This window comes from Cherax quadricarinatus, chromosome 1 (assembly GCF_038502225.1).
Source record: "Cherax quadricarinatus isolate ZL_2023a chromosome 1, ASM3850222v1, whole genome shotgun sequence".
Classification (NCBI taxonomy): Eukaryota; Metazoa; Arthropoda; class Malacostraca; order Decapoda; family Parastacidae; genus Cherax; species Cherax quadricarinatus.
In genome coordinates, this window is record NC_091292.1 from 3,608,748 (window position 1) to 3,624,111 (window position 15,364).

At 42.2% G+C, this 15,364-nt stretch overlaps 1 protein-coding gene across 1 annotated transcript; it reads left to right on the plus strand.

The window, feature by feature from the left end:
* Nucleotides 1–232: 232 nt before the first annotated feature.
* Nucleotides 233–14,765, plus strand: LOC138852698 (uncharacterized; the record flags this gene model as incomplete). The annotated part of the gene is given in 5 exon segments (XM_070085022.1): nucleotides 233–420; nucleotides 2,571–3,571; nucleotides 12,243–12,421; nucleotides 12,898–13,117; nucleotides 14,408–14,765. Coding segments are annotated over 5 exon segments (1,743 nt in total). The 3' UTR covers nucleotides 14,578–14,765.
* Between the last annotated feature and the right edge of the window lie 599 nt (nucleotides 14,766–15,364).

Genomic DNA, 15,364 nt, shown 5'->3' on the forward strand with positions numbered 1-15,364 from the left:
GCTGTTGAGACAGTAAAAGTGGAGCTTCTCAAATGTTAATTTAACTAAAAACCATATTCCTCTTCCCCTTTGCCATGTCCTTAGATCCATCCTAGGAGATAGCCATGATAAAGATGCCTAGTAACCTTATTTTAAATTTTATAACAACTCTTATCAGATGAATTCCTGTGAATTATTTTATACATTAGTTTGGTATCTTGCAGGTATTGATGCTCATTATTTCCATCCCCAGAATATTGTCCAGAATATGGATAAAAGTAAAGTCAATTGGGCTGACCAGCAGAGTGAAAGTGAAGAAATCAGAAACCAGAAGGAATGTACATTTCCTCAACTAAATGTGTCTCATTTCACGAGTCTCCCTGTTGCCAGCGACATTTTTATATCGCCTACTGTTAGCCAAGATCGTAACAAGGTTTTCCGGTATGGCATTGGACTTTTCTTGCATTATCTTCCTTCTCTTTTTCTTTGCCACTCGTTCATATTCTTGCTGCTAAAGAATAACTATGGTAAATAGTATTCTATCGTTATACTTTCACGTGCTTCGTAAAAAATTTATGGAATGGAGAAAATTATGATGTTACTTAATGTTTCTTTTAAATTGCCCTTATAAATTTTTATTGAAGAATGAGATATTAAATAGCCTTTTCCTTCTTTTTTCACATGCATGCATCCTCATGCTAAATTTATCCTGGTGACCTTTGTCAAGGCGATATTCAGGCAAAAGTCTGCCAACATAGCCAGTTAATTCATAAAACATTTAACCTTCAACTATGGAATTCCTGTGCATGGTTAGATTTTGTAAACAGACCTTTCTTATAAAATGAAACTATATTTCTGAATTAAACAAGACTAAAATGAGTGGAATCTAATAAAAACTCATGGTTTGATGTTGATGAGGCTGGCAAAAAATAATTACAATACTGGCAAGAGCAGTGTAAATGTGCCAGAGATGGTTTTCTAATTTATTGATGCTAAGATATAATTTTTTTTAATTGCTTTTAAGGGTTAACACTATGTACACTAGTTCATGATTTTAGATGTGTTTAAAGATTTTTTAACACTTCAGGCAGGGAAATGCTTAGCCTGAAAGTGCACAAGGAATGCTTGAATTGTAATTGTTTCAGTGTAATACTACTCAAAAAAATAGAATTAAGCTGCATTGTTTGACTTTACTGGGTTAAATATCCTTAGTGTGCTTTGTTGCTGAATTCTGTTAGTATCGTGAAATTATAAATTTTGAATAAACAAGTCGTCATTGTGCCACTTTTCAGACTGCGGGTAGGGAAGCTGGTGATGGAACAGCTCTTGATTTCAGTGTTTACTTATGCTAGTTAGGTGTACTAGTTTGTTGGTCATCACTCTTAGTTAACCCTTTGACTGTTTTGGTCGTATATATACGTCTTACGAGCCACCGTGTTTGACGTATATATACTCAAATTCTAGCGGCTTCAAATCAAGCAGGAGAAAGCTGGTAGGCCCACATATGAGAGAATGGGTCAGTAAGCACCATAAAAAAAAATCCTGCAGTGCATAATGAGAAAAAAACTACGCCCGTTTTTTTTTTTTTTTTATATGCCGACTTTGTGGTCTATATTCATTGATCTCATTTGATGGAATGGAAAACATATAGAAATAGAGGTGATTTTGATTGGTTTTACTATAAAAAGAACCTTGAAATGGAGCTCAAAGTAGGGGAAATGTTTGATTTTTGCCAACGTTCAAAAGTAAACAAATGTCATTTTCCAATAAATGTCCAAGTAGCCATTCTAATATGCAGTCAGGAGTGGGTTGACATTATTTGTACAATTATTACAATATTGCAGTAATCTGCATAACAGTAAGTCTTCAATTTTTTGTTAGAATAAAAATTCAAAATAGAAAGCAAGAGTAATATCAGAGGAGACTGGAGACATGACTGATGAACAAAGAAAATGTTATTTTAGAGCCAGGAATGTCTGCATTGTTCATTCTGGACCCTATTTTGAAATGGTCATTTTTTAATTTTTGTGAAATTGGCCAAATTGCAGATTTCTGACCACGTTATTGGGTAGTTGAAATCGGTAAATGGGCAGTTTCTTGTACTCGATCAATAGAAAAAATGGAGTTCTAAAGAAATAGCTATGAGTTTGGTTGACTGGAACAATGGAATTAGCCGAAAATAGGGCTCAGCGGGTGAAATTGCCGATTCGTAAATATCGCTGAGGTCGCTAAATTCGCGAAAGCATAATTCTGTCCGTTTTCCATCAAATTTCGTTCTTTTGGTGTCATTACAATCGGGAAAAGATTCTCTATCATTTCATAAGAATTTTTTTTTTTTTTTGCGCGACACCAGGAGACACCTCAGAATTTGGGGTTGCGGCAGTCAAGGGGTTAACCATGATGCATGAATAGATTGTAGAGGGCCCAGTGCTGATAAGATAAAAAATATTGGCATTTAGCAGATTTGAAAGTACAAAACAGTGTGTACTAATATGTTATATTCAGTTTAAAGGTTAGAATGTGTTTTTGATGGGTTAATATCTCCATTTTAAATATCATGAAATATAAAATATTTTACTTTTATTCCTCAGGAAATCCAGCATGAAATCTAGCAGTGCTTCTCAGTTGCCAGATGAATCACTTAATTCTGTACTCCCACGCAGTGATTTAGGAATTAGCCAAAGTACCTTATTCAGTGTACCAGAGGTTGGTTCATTGATACCACAAACACCACTGCTCGAGAAGATGAAATCTTGGTCTCCTGGCCTGTCAGTGTTAAGTTCTGAAAAACAACAGAAATTAAAGGAATCTGGAATGGGTTGTCAGCTTCCGGTCATCACAACTTGTTCGTTATATAATGCACTACCTGTTGAGTCGGGGAAAACTCTTCGCACTGCTCCATTGCTTAATGACACCTATACCTCAAGTGTTGCTAAAGGAATTGAAAGCATGCCTATTTTTGTTAGTATGGAGGAAGGTTCTAGTAATAGACAAGCTCTTCAGTTTCTGCAGGAACATAATGAAGTTAATAATTTGAACACCACTTCATTACAAGATATTGAGCCTGGGGAGTGCTCTATGAATGCAACTTTTGCCATAACACCAGCAAAGGAAATACACACACCAGTTGATAATACTATTAATGCAAATAATTTGATTCTGAGTGCAAATGCAGCAGCTAAACTACCCGTCAAACTTAATGCCATGCATATTTCTTTAACTACTGGACAGCCTGCATGTGGAAGCACATGCAGGTCTGTATCAGGATGTGCCGTTGCCAAAGAAAGACCAACTTCAGCTGCCCAAACAAGTTTAAATCTGTGTGAGACAAAAGATAAGAGTATAACCTTGATGGAAGAGTATGCTGAAGGCTGTCAACCCACAGTTGATCTTGAAAGAGCAGTGGCAAATTCAGTGGACATTAGCATGTGTTCTTTAAATCAGGAAACTGTACAAGCTGCTAGACAAACCAAAGGCACCATCAAAACTACTTCCAGAGAGTTATTTAAGTCCTCTGTTTTAGATTCAACATTTTCTGTTGAATTAGAAGAAAGAAAACAACTTGAAAATGGCATTTCTGTGCATTCTCCAGGTATGTTTCACAATGTACTAAATAGGTTATTGACTTCAGTGTTAGGTAATTACATAAACTTGATCTGAAGCCTATTTCATTCCTTCATTTATAACCTTTTATACTACATCTCTTTTTCTTCCTTCTATTAACCAGTGTGGGCCACTTCTGTTTTCAACCTTTTGTTGCAACATTTCTGTTCTAGGATCCATTTTGTAGCTGTAGACCTTATCTATCAGTGATATACTAAGGTGCATATTTATTCCTATCTCCCACCAAAAAGAAAAGGAAATGTAATCAGTAGATGTCATACCAATAGTGTGCAGACATCCCAGTTCGTCACTTTGAATTGCAACCTCCCCATCCCTCCTTTAGAGGTGTGCCCTACTGCATATTGTAAACAACATTTTTCCATCTACATTTGAAAGATATTTTATAGTTAACAAATATAGCATGTACTCTTCTATACATGGCAGCCTGGGTCGAGTCTCAGCTCATGGTCCTGCCTCTCGACTTGCTACTTGCCAGATTTACTCCTTAGCCTTGTGGGCCTTATAGTACCTGCTCTTAAAACTATGTACGGAAGCTGCTCCATCACTTCTTCACCGAGGTCACTACACTTCCTGACCAACTTGAGACAAATACTTCCTGATATACCTGTGGTTTATGTCTTTAATTTCCAGAAGTGTCCTTTAATTTCCAGCAGTGTCCCTGAGTTCCTTCCCATTTTTCACCTCAAACAGCCTGTTCCTGTCTTCCCTATCAATTTCCTTGAGTGACTTGCAAGCAGCAAGTCACCGTGGTTGTTTAATATATTTATAGGTAGGGTTATAAGAGAAGTAAATGCGAGGGTCTTGGCAAGAGGCGTGGAGTTAAAAGATAAAGAATCACAAAGTGGGAGTTGTCACAGTTGCTCTTTGCTGATGACACTGTGCTCTTGGGAGATTCTGAAGAGAAGTTGCAGAGGTTGGTAGATGAATTTGGTAGTGTATGTAAAAGAAGAAAATTAAAAGTGAATACAGGAAAGAGTAAGGTTATGAGGATAACAAAAAGATTAGGTGATGAAAGATTGGATATCAGATTGGAGGGAGAGAGTATGGAGGAGGTGAATGTATTCAGATATTTGGGAGTGGACGTGTCAGCGGATGGGTCTATGAAAGATGAGGTGAATCATAGAATTGATGAGGGGAAAAGGGCAAGCGGTTCACTTAGGAGTCTGTGGAGACAAAGAACTTTGTCCTTAGAGGCAAAGAGGGGAATGTATGAGAGTATAGTTTTACCAAAGCTATTATATGGTTGTGAAGCATGGGTGATGAGTGTTGCAGCGAGGAGAAGGCTGGAGGCAGTGGAGATGTCATGTCTGAGGGCAATGTGTGGCGTGAATATAATGCAGAGAAGTCGTAGTTTGGAAGTTAGGAGGAGGTGCGGGATTGCCAAAACTGTTGTCCAGAGGGCTGAGGAAGGGTTGTTGAGGTGGTTCGGACATGTAGAGAGAATGGAACGAAACAGAATGACTTCAAGAGTGTATCACTGTAGTGGAAGGAAGGCGGGGTAGGGGTCGGCCAAGGAAAACTTGGAGGGAGGGGGTAAAGGAGGTTTTGTTTGCGAGGGGCTTGGACTTCCAGCGGACATGCGTGAGCGTGTTTGATAGGAGTGAATGGAGACAAATGGTTTTTAATACTTGACGTGCTGTTGGAGTATGAGCAAAGTAACATTTATGAAGAGATTCAGGGAAACCGGCAGGCCGGACACGAGTCCTGGAGATGGGAAGTACAGTGCCTGCACTCTGAAGGAGGGGTGTTAATGTTGCAGTTTAAAAACTGTAATGTAAAGCACCCTTCTGGCAAGACAGTGATGGAGTGAATGATGGTGAAAGTTTTTCTCTTTTCGGGCCACCCTGCCTTGGTGGGAATCGGCCAGTGTGCTAAGAAAAAATAATAATAAAAATCTCCCAAGGTTCTTTCATCCTCCATTGTCATTAGATTGTTCCATCAGCCTCTCCTTATAACTCCTACTAAACTCGAGAACAAGTCTTGTTGCTTGCTTTTATACTTGTTCTTGGATCAGACGTGATTTCCTCTAATTTTTCCATGTTTTATAGGTGTTTACCTCTTCAAGGGGGGCTCCTTGGCGTGGTGAAGAGGCTCTTGGTCTGAGGAATTAGACCTGTCGGTCTACTTCCTCAGACCGAACCTAATTACCCCCCAATCCCCCATTCCCTATCCCATCCTCCCCTTTTTCCTTTCCTCCTCCCCACCCCTCCCTTTTGGGCCTTTGTTTTTTTTTTTTTTTCTCCCCACAGGCACGCTAGTTCCTAGGTAGGGGAAAGGGTACCGGGGTCCATCCCATTCCGTTGAGGTTCTTGGCGGTGGCGTAGTTTGCCGTGGAATCTGGATTGCCTGGGGATGTCCTGATCCCTCTCCGGTATCCCGGAGGGTGGCTTTGGGTGTCTCTCGGGCGACGGGTGTATCTCTGGAAGCCACCTTTCGGATTCCGGGGGTGGTGGCCGAAGGAGGTATGCTTTGTGGCGGATTTCCGGCCACCCTCTCTTTTGTCCACCGAGGTAGCTCGGCAGATGTGAGGTTGCTATCCCGGATTGCCGGTTTACTGGCATGATGGGTAGGGTATGGCACGGGTTCCATGCTGCATCTGCGCTACTTGCGGTGCTGAGGTCCTCTTGGGCGCGGAGGGAGATTTCTGGCCCTTTCATTCCTCCTAGGAACTATCCCTCCCTGGTCCCCCCCTTTTTTTATTCTTTTTTTTTATTTTTATTTTCTTTTCTTTCTTTTTTTTCTTAAAAACAAAAAGAAAGAAGTAACCTAACCATGGCAGCCCTAGTCCATGAACCTGCTACCCCTGGGCCCCTTCTTGATACCGCACCCCGTTCTGACCCCGCCTCGTCTTTGGACCACTCTTAGGACACTCCTCATGCCTCTGTACCTCTTGCCGGTGCTGTTTCCTCACCCACTTCAGGTACTGAGGCCTCGACTGACTCCTTCGATTTATCTGACCTTCGCTCTCCTCTGACTATGCGTCCGGCCTCTCCCTCTACGGTGCGGCAATTTTCGAATCGCCGGCCCGTTCCACGTCGGACCAACTCTGGTCCCACGCCTAAACGACAACGACAATTACCTGCTGATGATACTTCTCCACCTTCTTGTTCTTCTCAGAAAAGATCGACACGTCCTTCACTACCTTTCCACGCTCAGTTTCAGACTGCACAATGGACTAAATTCTTCACTTTACGACCGACTTCCTCTACTGCCTATCTTTCTGACCACAGTATTGGCAAGGCACTCCTACGCCATGTTGGTAAAGATATTTCTTTTCATGCTCTTAAGAGCGGTACGCGCATCGTCACCATACAGAATGCTACAGAATGCTACCCAGGCTCATGAGCTTTCTCGTCTTTCCCATCTCGATACTGTTCCTGTAACTATTGAAAAGCATCATTCCCTCAATTCTTGTAGTGGTACCATCATTCTGCCCCATACCATAGTTCAACAAAATTTCCAGACATGTGGCACTGACATTCTTGAACAGCTGGAACTCCAAGATCTCCCAATCCTCAAGGTAGACACTTACGTTCTTCCTGCCTGCGGGCGGAGACGATACCCTAGCAATGTGGCTCGTTTAACTTTTGACAGCTGTGAACTCCCATCCTCAGTTTATGTAGCAGGACATCGGTTACAAGTTCGAAAGGTGATCCCTACACCGCAACAGTGTAGAAATTGCTGGCGATTTGGCCATCCAGCGAAATATTGCAGATCTATCGCCGAATGCCCAGTCTGTGGTGCCGATGACCATTCTAATACGTCTTGCAATCGACCTCCCTCTTTGTCATGAGGCTCACCCTTCGTACTCTCGCCGTTGTCAAGTCGACTTAAACGAGCGGGAAATCCGTTACCTCAGAGAGGCAGAAGGTCTCCCTTATGCCATGGCAGTTTCTCATCTCCGCCTCCAAGGGAGACTACCTCGTGTTTCTTATTCCCGTGTTTCAAAATGTCCCCCCACTTCTGGTATCCCATCTTCTGCACCCACTTCTGTGGTTAACTCTCCCATAGTCACTCCTGTAGCTAATTCTTTTGCTGTCCTCGGCTCAGACGTCCCTACTTCAACGTCTCAGTCTGATCTTGCTTCTTCGTGTTCTCTCTCACAAGCCTCAGTAGCGACGAGATCTCATATGACACCTCCTCCCAATCGTCCCTCTACTTCTCAAAAGTCAAAAAAAGGTCCGTTAACACCTCCTACCCATCTTCCACCTCCTCATTTTCCCTTCCCTGTCTCTGTACCTGGTTCTCCCCCTCTCACTGGCTCTGTTACAAGTGTAGAGGTTCACCCTCCTCCTCGTACTGTACCTTCCTCCCCTCCTCCCTCCCAGGTTTCTGCCTCTTCTGTCCCCTTCCACACTTCTCCAGTTCCCTCCACCCTTCCATCCCCCCCTACCTTGGTACAGTCCATTACAGTTCCAATCTTTACTCATCCTCCCCCTACCATTTCCAATATTGTCTCCCATACGACGTCTCTGAATTCTGAAACACTTGAAGCAATCTCTGAATATATTGCAGAGACCAAACCATCAATGGACACTGATCCACCCTCCGCTCCTTCTCTCTCCTCTACTCCATCTGCGCAACTCCTTTCTTCACAGCGCACCGTTCCTTCGCTGCCTGAACGTTTTCCACTGCCTCCGCATGTGGACTTTTCTAACCCCTCTAGTCCGTAGGAACCCTTACCTGCGGATTTCAGGTATCTTTATCATTGCCAATCATGGCCTATTTACAGTGGAATATACGCGGCCTCAGGGGTAATCGGGGTGAGCTTCAGATTTTACTCTCCCAGTTTTCCCCTGTTGGTGTTTGCTTACAGGAACCAAAATTACACTCTGCTGTTATCTCTCCCATCTCAGGCTATAATTTATTGTATTCTTCAGATCCTTTTCCTGATGGGACCTTTAATGAAAGTGCCCTTCTTCTCCGCACTGATATTCCGTACCATCAGCTATTTGTTCATACTTCGCTGCATTACACAGCAGCCCGTATCCACTTGCATAGGTGGTATACGCTCTGTTCTTTATATCTCTCTCCTTCTCGGGCATTATCTATTCCGGATATTGCCTTTCTTGTTTCGTCATTACCACCACCGATTCTGTTACTTGGTGATTTTAATGCCCACCATTTCCTCTGGGGGGGTCTCGCTGTGATTCCCGTGGCATTCAGTTAGAGGCTTTTCTTGCCACCCACCCCCTCCATGTTTTAAATACAGGTACTCACACCCATTTTGATCCTCGGACTCTCTCTCTTGCATCGATCTCTCAGTCTGCTCTTCCTCCGCCGCATTAGACTTCACTTGGTCTGTTCTTCCGGACTTACATGACAGCGATCATTTCCCAATCATTCTTACTTCCCCTTCATATTCACCACCTCTTCGCATCCCACGCTGGCAATTTGATCAGGCAAATTGGAACCTTTACTCACACCTAACTGTTTTTAGAGAGGTTCCTTCTTCGTCCTCCATCAATGAGCTTTTACACCTCTTCTCGTCCTCCGTTTTAACCGCAGCTTCTCATTCTATACCCCAAACGTCGGGCAGGCATTCTCAGAAATGCGTGCCTTGGTGGTCTCCTGCTTGTGCTCGTGCAGTACGTTTGGAACGCGCTGCATGGGGCAGGTACCGGTACAATAGAACCACAGAGAGACTTCTTGAATTTAAGCAGAAGCGTGCGATCGCTTGTCGTGTCATCCATGACGCTAAACACACTTGCTGGCGAGATTGTCTCCACCATCACCTCTGCTTCCTCTGAGTGCAGTCTGGAAAAAAGTACGAAAACTGAGTGGTAAATATTCTCCTGACCCAGCTCCTGTTCTGCGGGTTGCCGGTGTTGATATAGCAAACCCACTAGATGTTGCCAATGAAATTGGCAATCATCTGGTCCGTATTTCTCAGGGACTCCATCTATGCCCCTCATTTCTTTCCTCAAAGTCTGCCAGAGAGTTAGCACCCTTGGACTTTTCTTCTCTCAGAGAAGAACAGTATAATGTGCCTTTTACACTTCAAGAACTGGAGGCAACACTCTCAGCTTGCCAATCATCGGCAGCTGGGCCTGACGACATTCATATTCGTATGCTACAACATTTACATCAGTCAGCCCTTGCAGTCCTATTACGCCTTTACAATCTTATTTGGTCACAAGGAGTTCTTCCACAGCTGTGGAAATCCGCCATTCTTCTCCCTTTCCGCAAACCAGGCACTACGGGACATGAAACCTCCCACTATCGTCCCATTGCTCTTATCAGTGCAGTTTGCAAAGTGATGGAACGCCTAGTAAATAGACGTTTAGTGTGGTATTTAGAGACACACAACAGTCTCTCCACTCGTCAATATGGCTTTCGTAAGGGACGTTCTACCATAGACCTCTTACTACGCTTGGATACGTATGTTCGTAATGCCTTTGCGAATAACCACTCAGTTATTGCCATATTTTTTGACCTTGAGAAGGCATATGACACAACTTGGAGGTATAATATTTTAGCCCAAGCCCACTCCTTAGGCCTTCAAGGCAATCTACCATCCTTCCTTAAGAACTTTTTAACTGACAGGCATTTCCGTGTTCGGGTTAATAATGTGCTCTCCCCGGACTTTATCCAAGCTGAAGGTGTCCCCCAGGGATGTGTTCTGAGCACAACACTTTTTCTCCTTGCTATTAATGATTTGGCCTCTAGTCTTCCATCAGATATTTGGTCATCACTCTATGTTGATGACTTCGCTATTGCCTGTGCAGGCGCTGACTGTCACCTTATTACAGTTTCTCTCCAGCATGCAGTCGACCGTGTTTCCAATTGGGCCACCACATGTGGGTTTAAATTTTCCAGCACTAAAACCCACCAAATTACTTTCACTAGACGCTCTGTCATCTCCGATCATCCTTTGTACCTCTATGGCTCCCGTATCCCTGAACGTGATAGTCAGGTTTCTGGGCCTCCTCTGATCGTAGGTTATCCTGGAAACCTCACATTACCTCTCTGAAGGCAACTTGCCACAGCCGGCTGAACCTCCTTAAAACCCTTGCTCATCTTTCATGGGGAGCTGATCGTCGAACCCTCCTTCGCCTACATTCCACCCTTATCTTATCGAAACTTGATTATGGTGACCAGATCTATTCAGCGGCATCTCCTGCTACTCTGTAGCCTTAACCCCATTCATCACCAGGGATTACGTTTATGCCTTGGTGCTTTCCGCTCTTCCCCTGTCGAGAGCCTCTATGCAGAAGCGAACGTTCCATCCTTATCCGATCGCCGTGATGCCCATTGCCTTCGCTACTATGTACGTTCTCATGATCTCCGCAATCCTTCCATTTATAGAATGGTCACTGATATTAGTAGACATTCTTTATTTGTTCGCCGCCCCTGTTTACTCCGTCCCTTTTCTCTTTGCCTTCATTCCGTCTTGTCTTCTCTTCAATTACCACCTTTCTATGTACATGTAGCATCTCGCTTTTCCCTACCCCCCTGGGAAGTTCCAGCTGTTCGAGTCTGTTCTTTCTCTCTCCCTTGCTCGAAAGCCCAACTGTCTACGGTCGCTTCCCGCTCTCATTTTCTTGACCACTTTCACTCTCATTCTCATGCCATTGCTGTGTACACAGATGGCTCTAAGTCTTCTGACGGCGTAGGATTCGCAGCAGTGTTTCCGGACAGCGTCGTACAAGGGCATTTACTATCTTCGGCTAGTATTTTTACTGCTGAATTGTATGCCATCCTTACAGCACTTATCCGTATTGCATCTATGCCTGTGTCATCATTTGTGGTTGTCTCAGACTCCCTTAGTTCTTTACAGGCTTTACAGAAATTTGATACACCTCACCCCTTAGTCCTCCGTATCCAACTTTGGCTACGCCGCATCTTTACCAAGCATAAAGATATTGTTTTTTGTTGGGTCCCTGGTCATGTTGACGTACAGGGCAATGAACAGGCAGACACTGCTGCGCGGTCAGCAGTACATGACCTACCAGTTTCATGTAGAGGTATTCCATTTACGGACTATTTTGCTGCAATATCTTCCCAACTTCACACCCGTTGGCAACAACGTTGGTCTACTATGCTCGGCAACAAACTTCAGTCTATTAAACCGAGTATAGGTTACTGGCCGTCTTCTTATCACCAGTGTCGAGGTTGGGAGACTACTCTCTCCCGTCTTCGCATTGGCCATACTCGTCTTGCTCATGGATATCTCATGGAGAGGCGCCCTGCTCCTCTCTGAGAATTGCCAAGTTCCATTATCAGTCAGCCACATTTTGTTGGACTGCCCACTTTATCAACGAGCACGCAGAATTTACCTCCGTCGTCGTCTTCGCTCTGCTGCTCTCTTTACCTTCCCTTCTCGCTGATGGACCCACCTTTCATCCAGACTCTCTCATTGACTTTTTGACAAGAACTGACTGACTTCACAAATTCTGATACCGTCAGCCCTTTCTACTTCAATCTCTTGCTACCCCCTACCTCCGTACTATCCCCTGCTCCGCTGTTTTCTGTAACCTACTGATCATCCCTCCTCCCTTCTGCCATCCAATACCCTCGCTTCCTTCCCTACCCTGCAGCACTGTATAGCCCTTGTGGCTTAGCGCTTCTTTTTGATTATAATAATAATAATATAGGTGTTTAGCACTTCCCTGAATTAATAATTTGGTAATTTTCAGGATGCACTGTACTTGTCATGGATTCTCCACTTACTGGTAATTGTCATGGGAGAACGACAATATTTGAGCCTCTGCGTCTTCCTCTGCTGCCGGTGGAAAATAAAATTGAGAAGTCATTGCCCAATGTTCCAGTGTTTGTGACAGATTCTGATGGAACTGTGACTGTTCCATCCTCCAAGGTTGGTTTTGGTTGTGCATAGTATTAGACATCATCCAGCAAAATGAGTGGAGTTAAGGTGATTTTGCTTTTAAGACAGCATTGTAAAATTACAAAGTGCAGTTTAGTAGTGTAGCTATCTTGTGGTCAGATAAATGTTGACCAATGTCTAGGAATGCTTTATAAAATAGCTTTCTTCATGAGGATATTTCAGTTTGGAGGGGCATCTGAGCTGTAGTATCAGCATGACTGGCATACTGAGAGATGGCAAGTGTATTTATAAAAGTAAATGTTAATGAATAGGCAGTATTTAAGAGAGAAGTTCAAAGTTTAAACATGTTCTGGAAGAGGTAATCACATGGGATACGGCTGATGTGTTGAAAGAAAAGAATTGAATATTCCAGTAAAAGTAGTACAAAATCAATCATGTATTGCACATTGCTATTTTTTTTTTCTCTCATAATACAGTACTTGTGTAAACTATATCATTATTTTTAGGAATATAATAGCAGCTTCAAGAAGACTTTAAATAGAGGTGGCACTATTGGAAAGGAAACACTTGGCAAGAAACTTGTCACCCCAGGGAAGATGCAGCAAAATGGCAACAAAAATACTTCAACTTTAAAGCGAAGTGTCAGCACTCCATCACTAACTCCTTCCTGCATGAGCAATTGTAAATCACTGAAAACTGTGCATAATGCTAAAAATAAATTTACAGGTATGTTTTATTTTCAAATTGAAGTAGAAATTCAGTACTGTAAATGCAGCAGGCATGTGTGAGCATGTTGGATAGGAATGAATGGTGACGAATTTTTGGGACCTGACAAGCTGTTGGAGTGAGCAGGGTAATATTTTATGAAGGGATTTGGGGAAAACTAATCAGCTGGACTAGTCCTGGAGGTGGGAAGTACAATGTCTGCACTTTAAAGGAGGGGTTTAGGATATTGGCTGTTTGGAGTGACATCTAAACTGTCATCTGAGCACCTCTGCAAGAAGTGATTATGTATGAATGATGGTGAAATTGTTGAATGATGATGAAAGCTTTCCTTTCTTTTTGGATCACCCTGCCTTGGTGGGAAACAACTGACATTTAAAAAAAAAAAAAATGATGAATTCCTGACTTTAGTCACCTTCACTGTGCTTGAGCCAATGCCTTCTCTTCATTCACTTTTCTTGTACATTATGCTCTTTGGTTCTCTAGTTTATTTTTCTTTAGTTACACCTTCCTAACAACCGAATGTCAACTGATTGCTTGGTGTGAAGGGGGCATTCCGCATTCTATTTTTGTGTTATAGCCTTGCAGAAAGTAGATGGGAGAATCCACTTGCATAATATGTTACCTCTTAATCTCATTGGTTCTTTTAACATATTTGCGTTAGGAAGTTCTGCATTACCTATTTGGGTAGCTTGTACCTCAATTTTTGAGGTTATTGTGGGTTCCAGTTCTCCCAGCTTATGTTTATAAGGTCCCTTACTATCATTAACTTATCCCATGCTTTGCTGCCTCTATTTTATCAGCGATGCTTACTGTTGCATTCTTGTATTTCTACAAGGGTCTTAATTAATTGTAGGTGACAGTAACGAATACTTGACAATCTGAGATATCAAAAAGTTTAATTCATTTTGACATATGCTGCTACTCTCCCTTCACCCTCTTGGCTGCATTTTCCTTATTTTATAATGTGTGAAACTATGGTCATAAGTTATTTTGATCTGATAAGTTTGACAGCATTTGCATAAATCATTGGTGTATGGATAGCCCAGAATGGAGGGTAAAGTGGAGCATCCAGCAAGCATGTGGGGCTTTTTGTGTGTGTGTGTGTGTGTGTGTGTGTGTGTGTGTGTGTGTGACATTGTGTAAGAGTAAGATAACGGCTATGAAGTGATTCATGAAAATGTTTTTAATGGATTTGAGGTCTTTTACACCTTGTTTATTTGTTTAAATTATGTGACAGATTGAAGAGGCAAGATATCTTGTATATATATAGAACTTATTTATATTTTATAGGAGTGGGTGGAGCTATTCAAAGGACAACCAGTTTTCTTAAAGCAAAGACTCCAGCCATAAACAATCAAGAAAATGTTCCACCTGTTTCACACAGAGCAATGTCTTCTGCAATTCAGAGAGATGCAGTATTGTCCACTGTTAAGCATTCCCTGGTCAATTACAAATCATAATTATTTCCATTATGCATTTGTTGTATTTTGAATAACATGCTAAGAAAAACTGCAACAAGGTTTTTTAAACACAAATTTTATTTTGTTGAATAAACTTGAAAAGAATGTGTATTATATTTGTAAAACTATTTTATCAATGTATAGAATTTATTTAATAAGATTTTAGTAAATAAAATGTATCTTTTTTTTCTCCTGTATACTTATTTCCTGCTAAGGCAGTGATACTCACCATTGTTCCTTTAGTCGCTACCTTGCCATAAGTATGCTGACATTACAATTCAGATTACTCTGCAGCACCCCTGCACCTTTTTCAGTGCAGGCACTGCCCTTTCTACTTCCCGGACTACAGTATGGCTACAGTATTATTTCCACTGGGGTGAGAGAAGGATTTCATGCTTTGATAATTTCTTTTAGGAATACCATGTGGCAGTTTTTTCCTTGTATAGATACATTTTTTATGAAAAGCTCTTAATCATAATACAAGATGCACTTTTGTTAAAAGACTTGTTGCATAGAAAAGCCCATATTTATGCAAAGCATTCTGGGTGGAGTTTACTGAATTGCTATAATGTGTAAACTGTACCATACAGTATATACATGAAAACAAATAAAAAGCACAATACCATGACTGGAACGATAGATAAATAACCCGCACATAGAAGAAAGGAGCTTATGACGACGTTTCGGTCCGACTTGGACCATTTACAGTCACGGTGTAACTTTGTAAATGGCCCAAGTCAGACCGAAACGTTGTCGTAAGCTCCTCTCTTCTACGTGCGGGTTATTT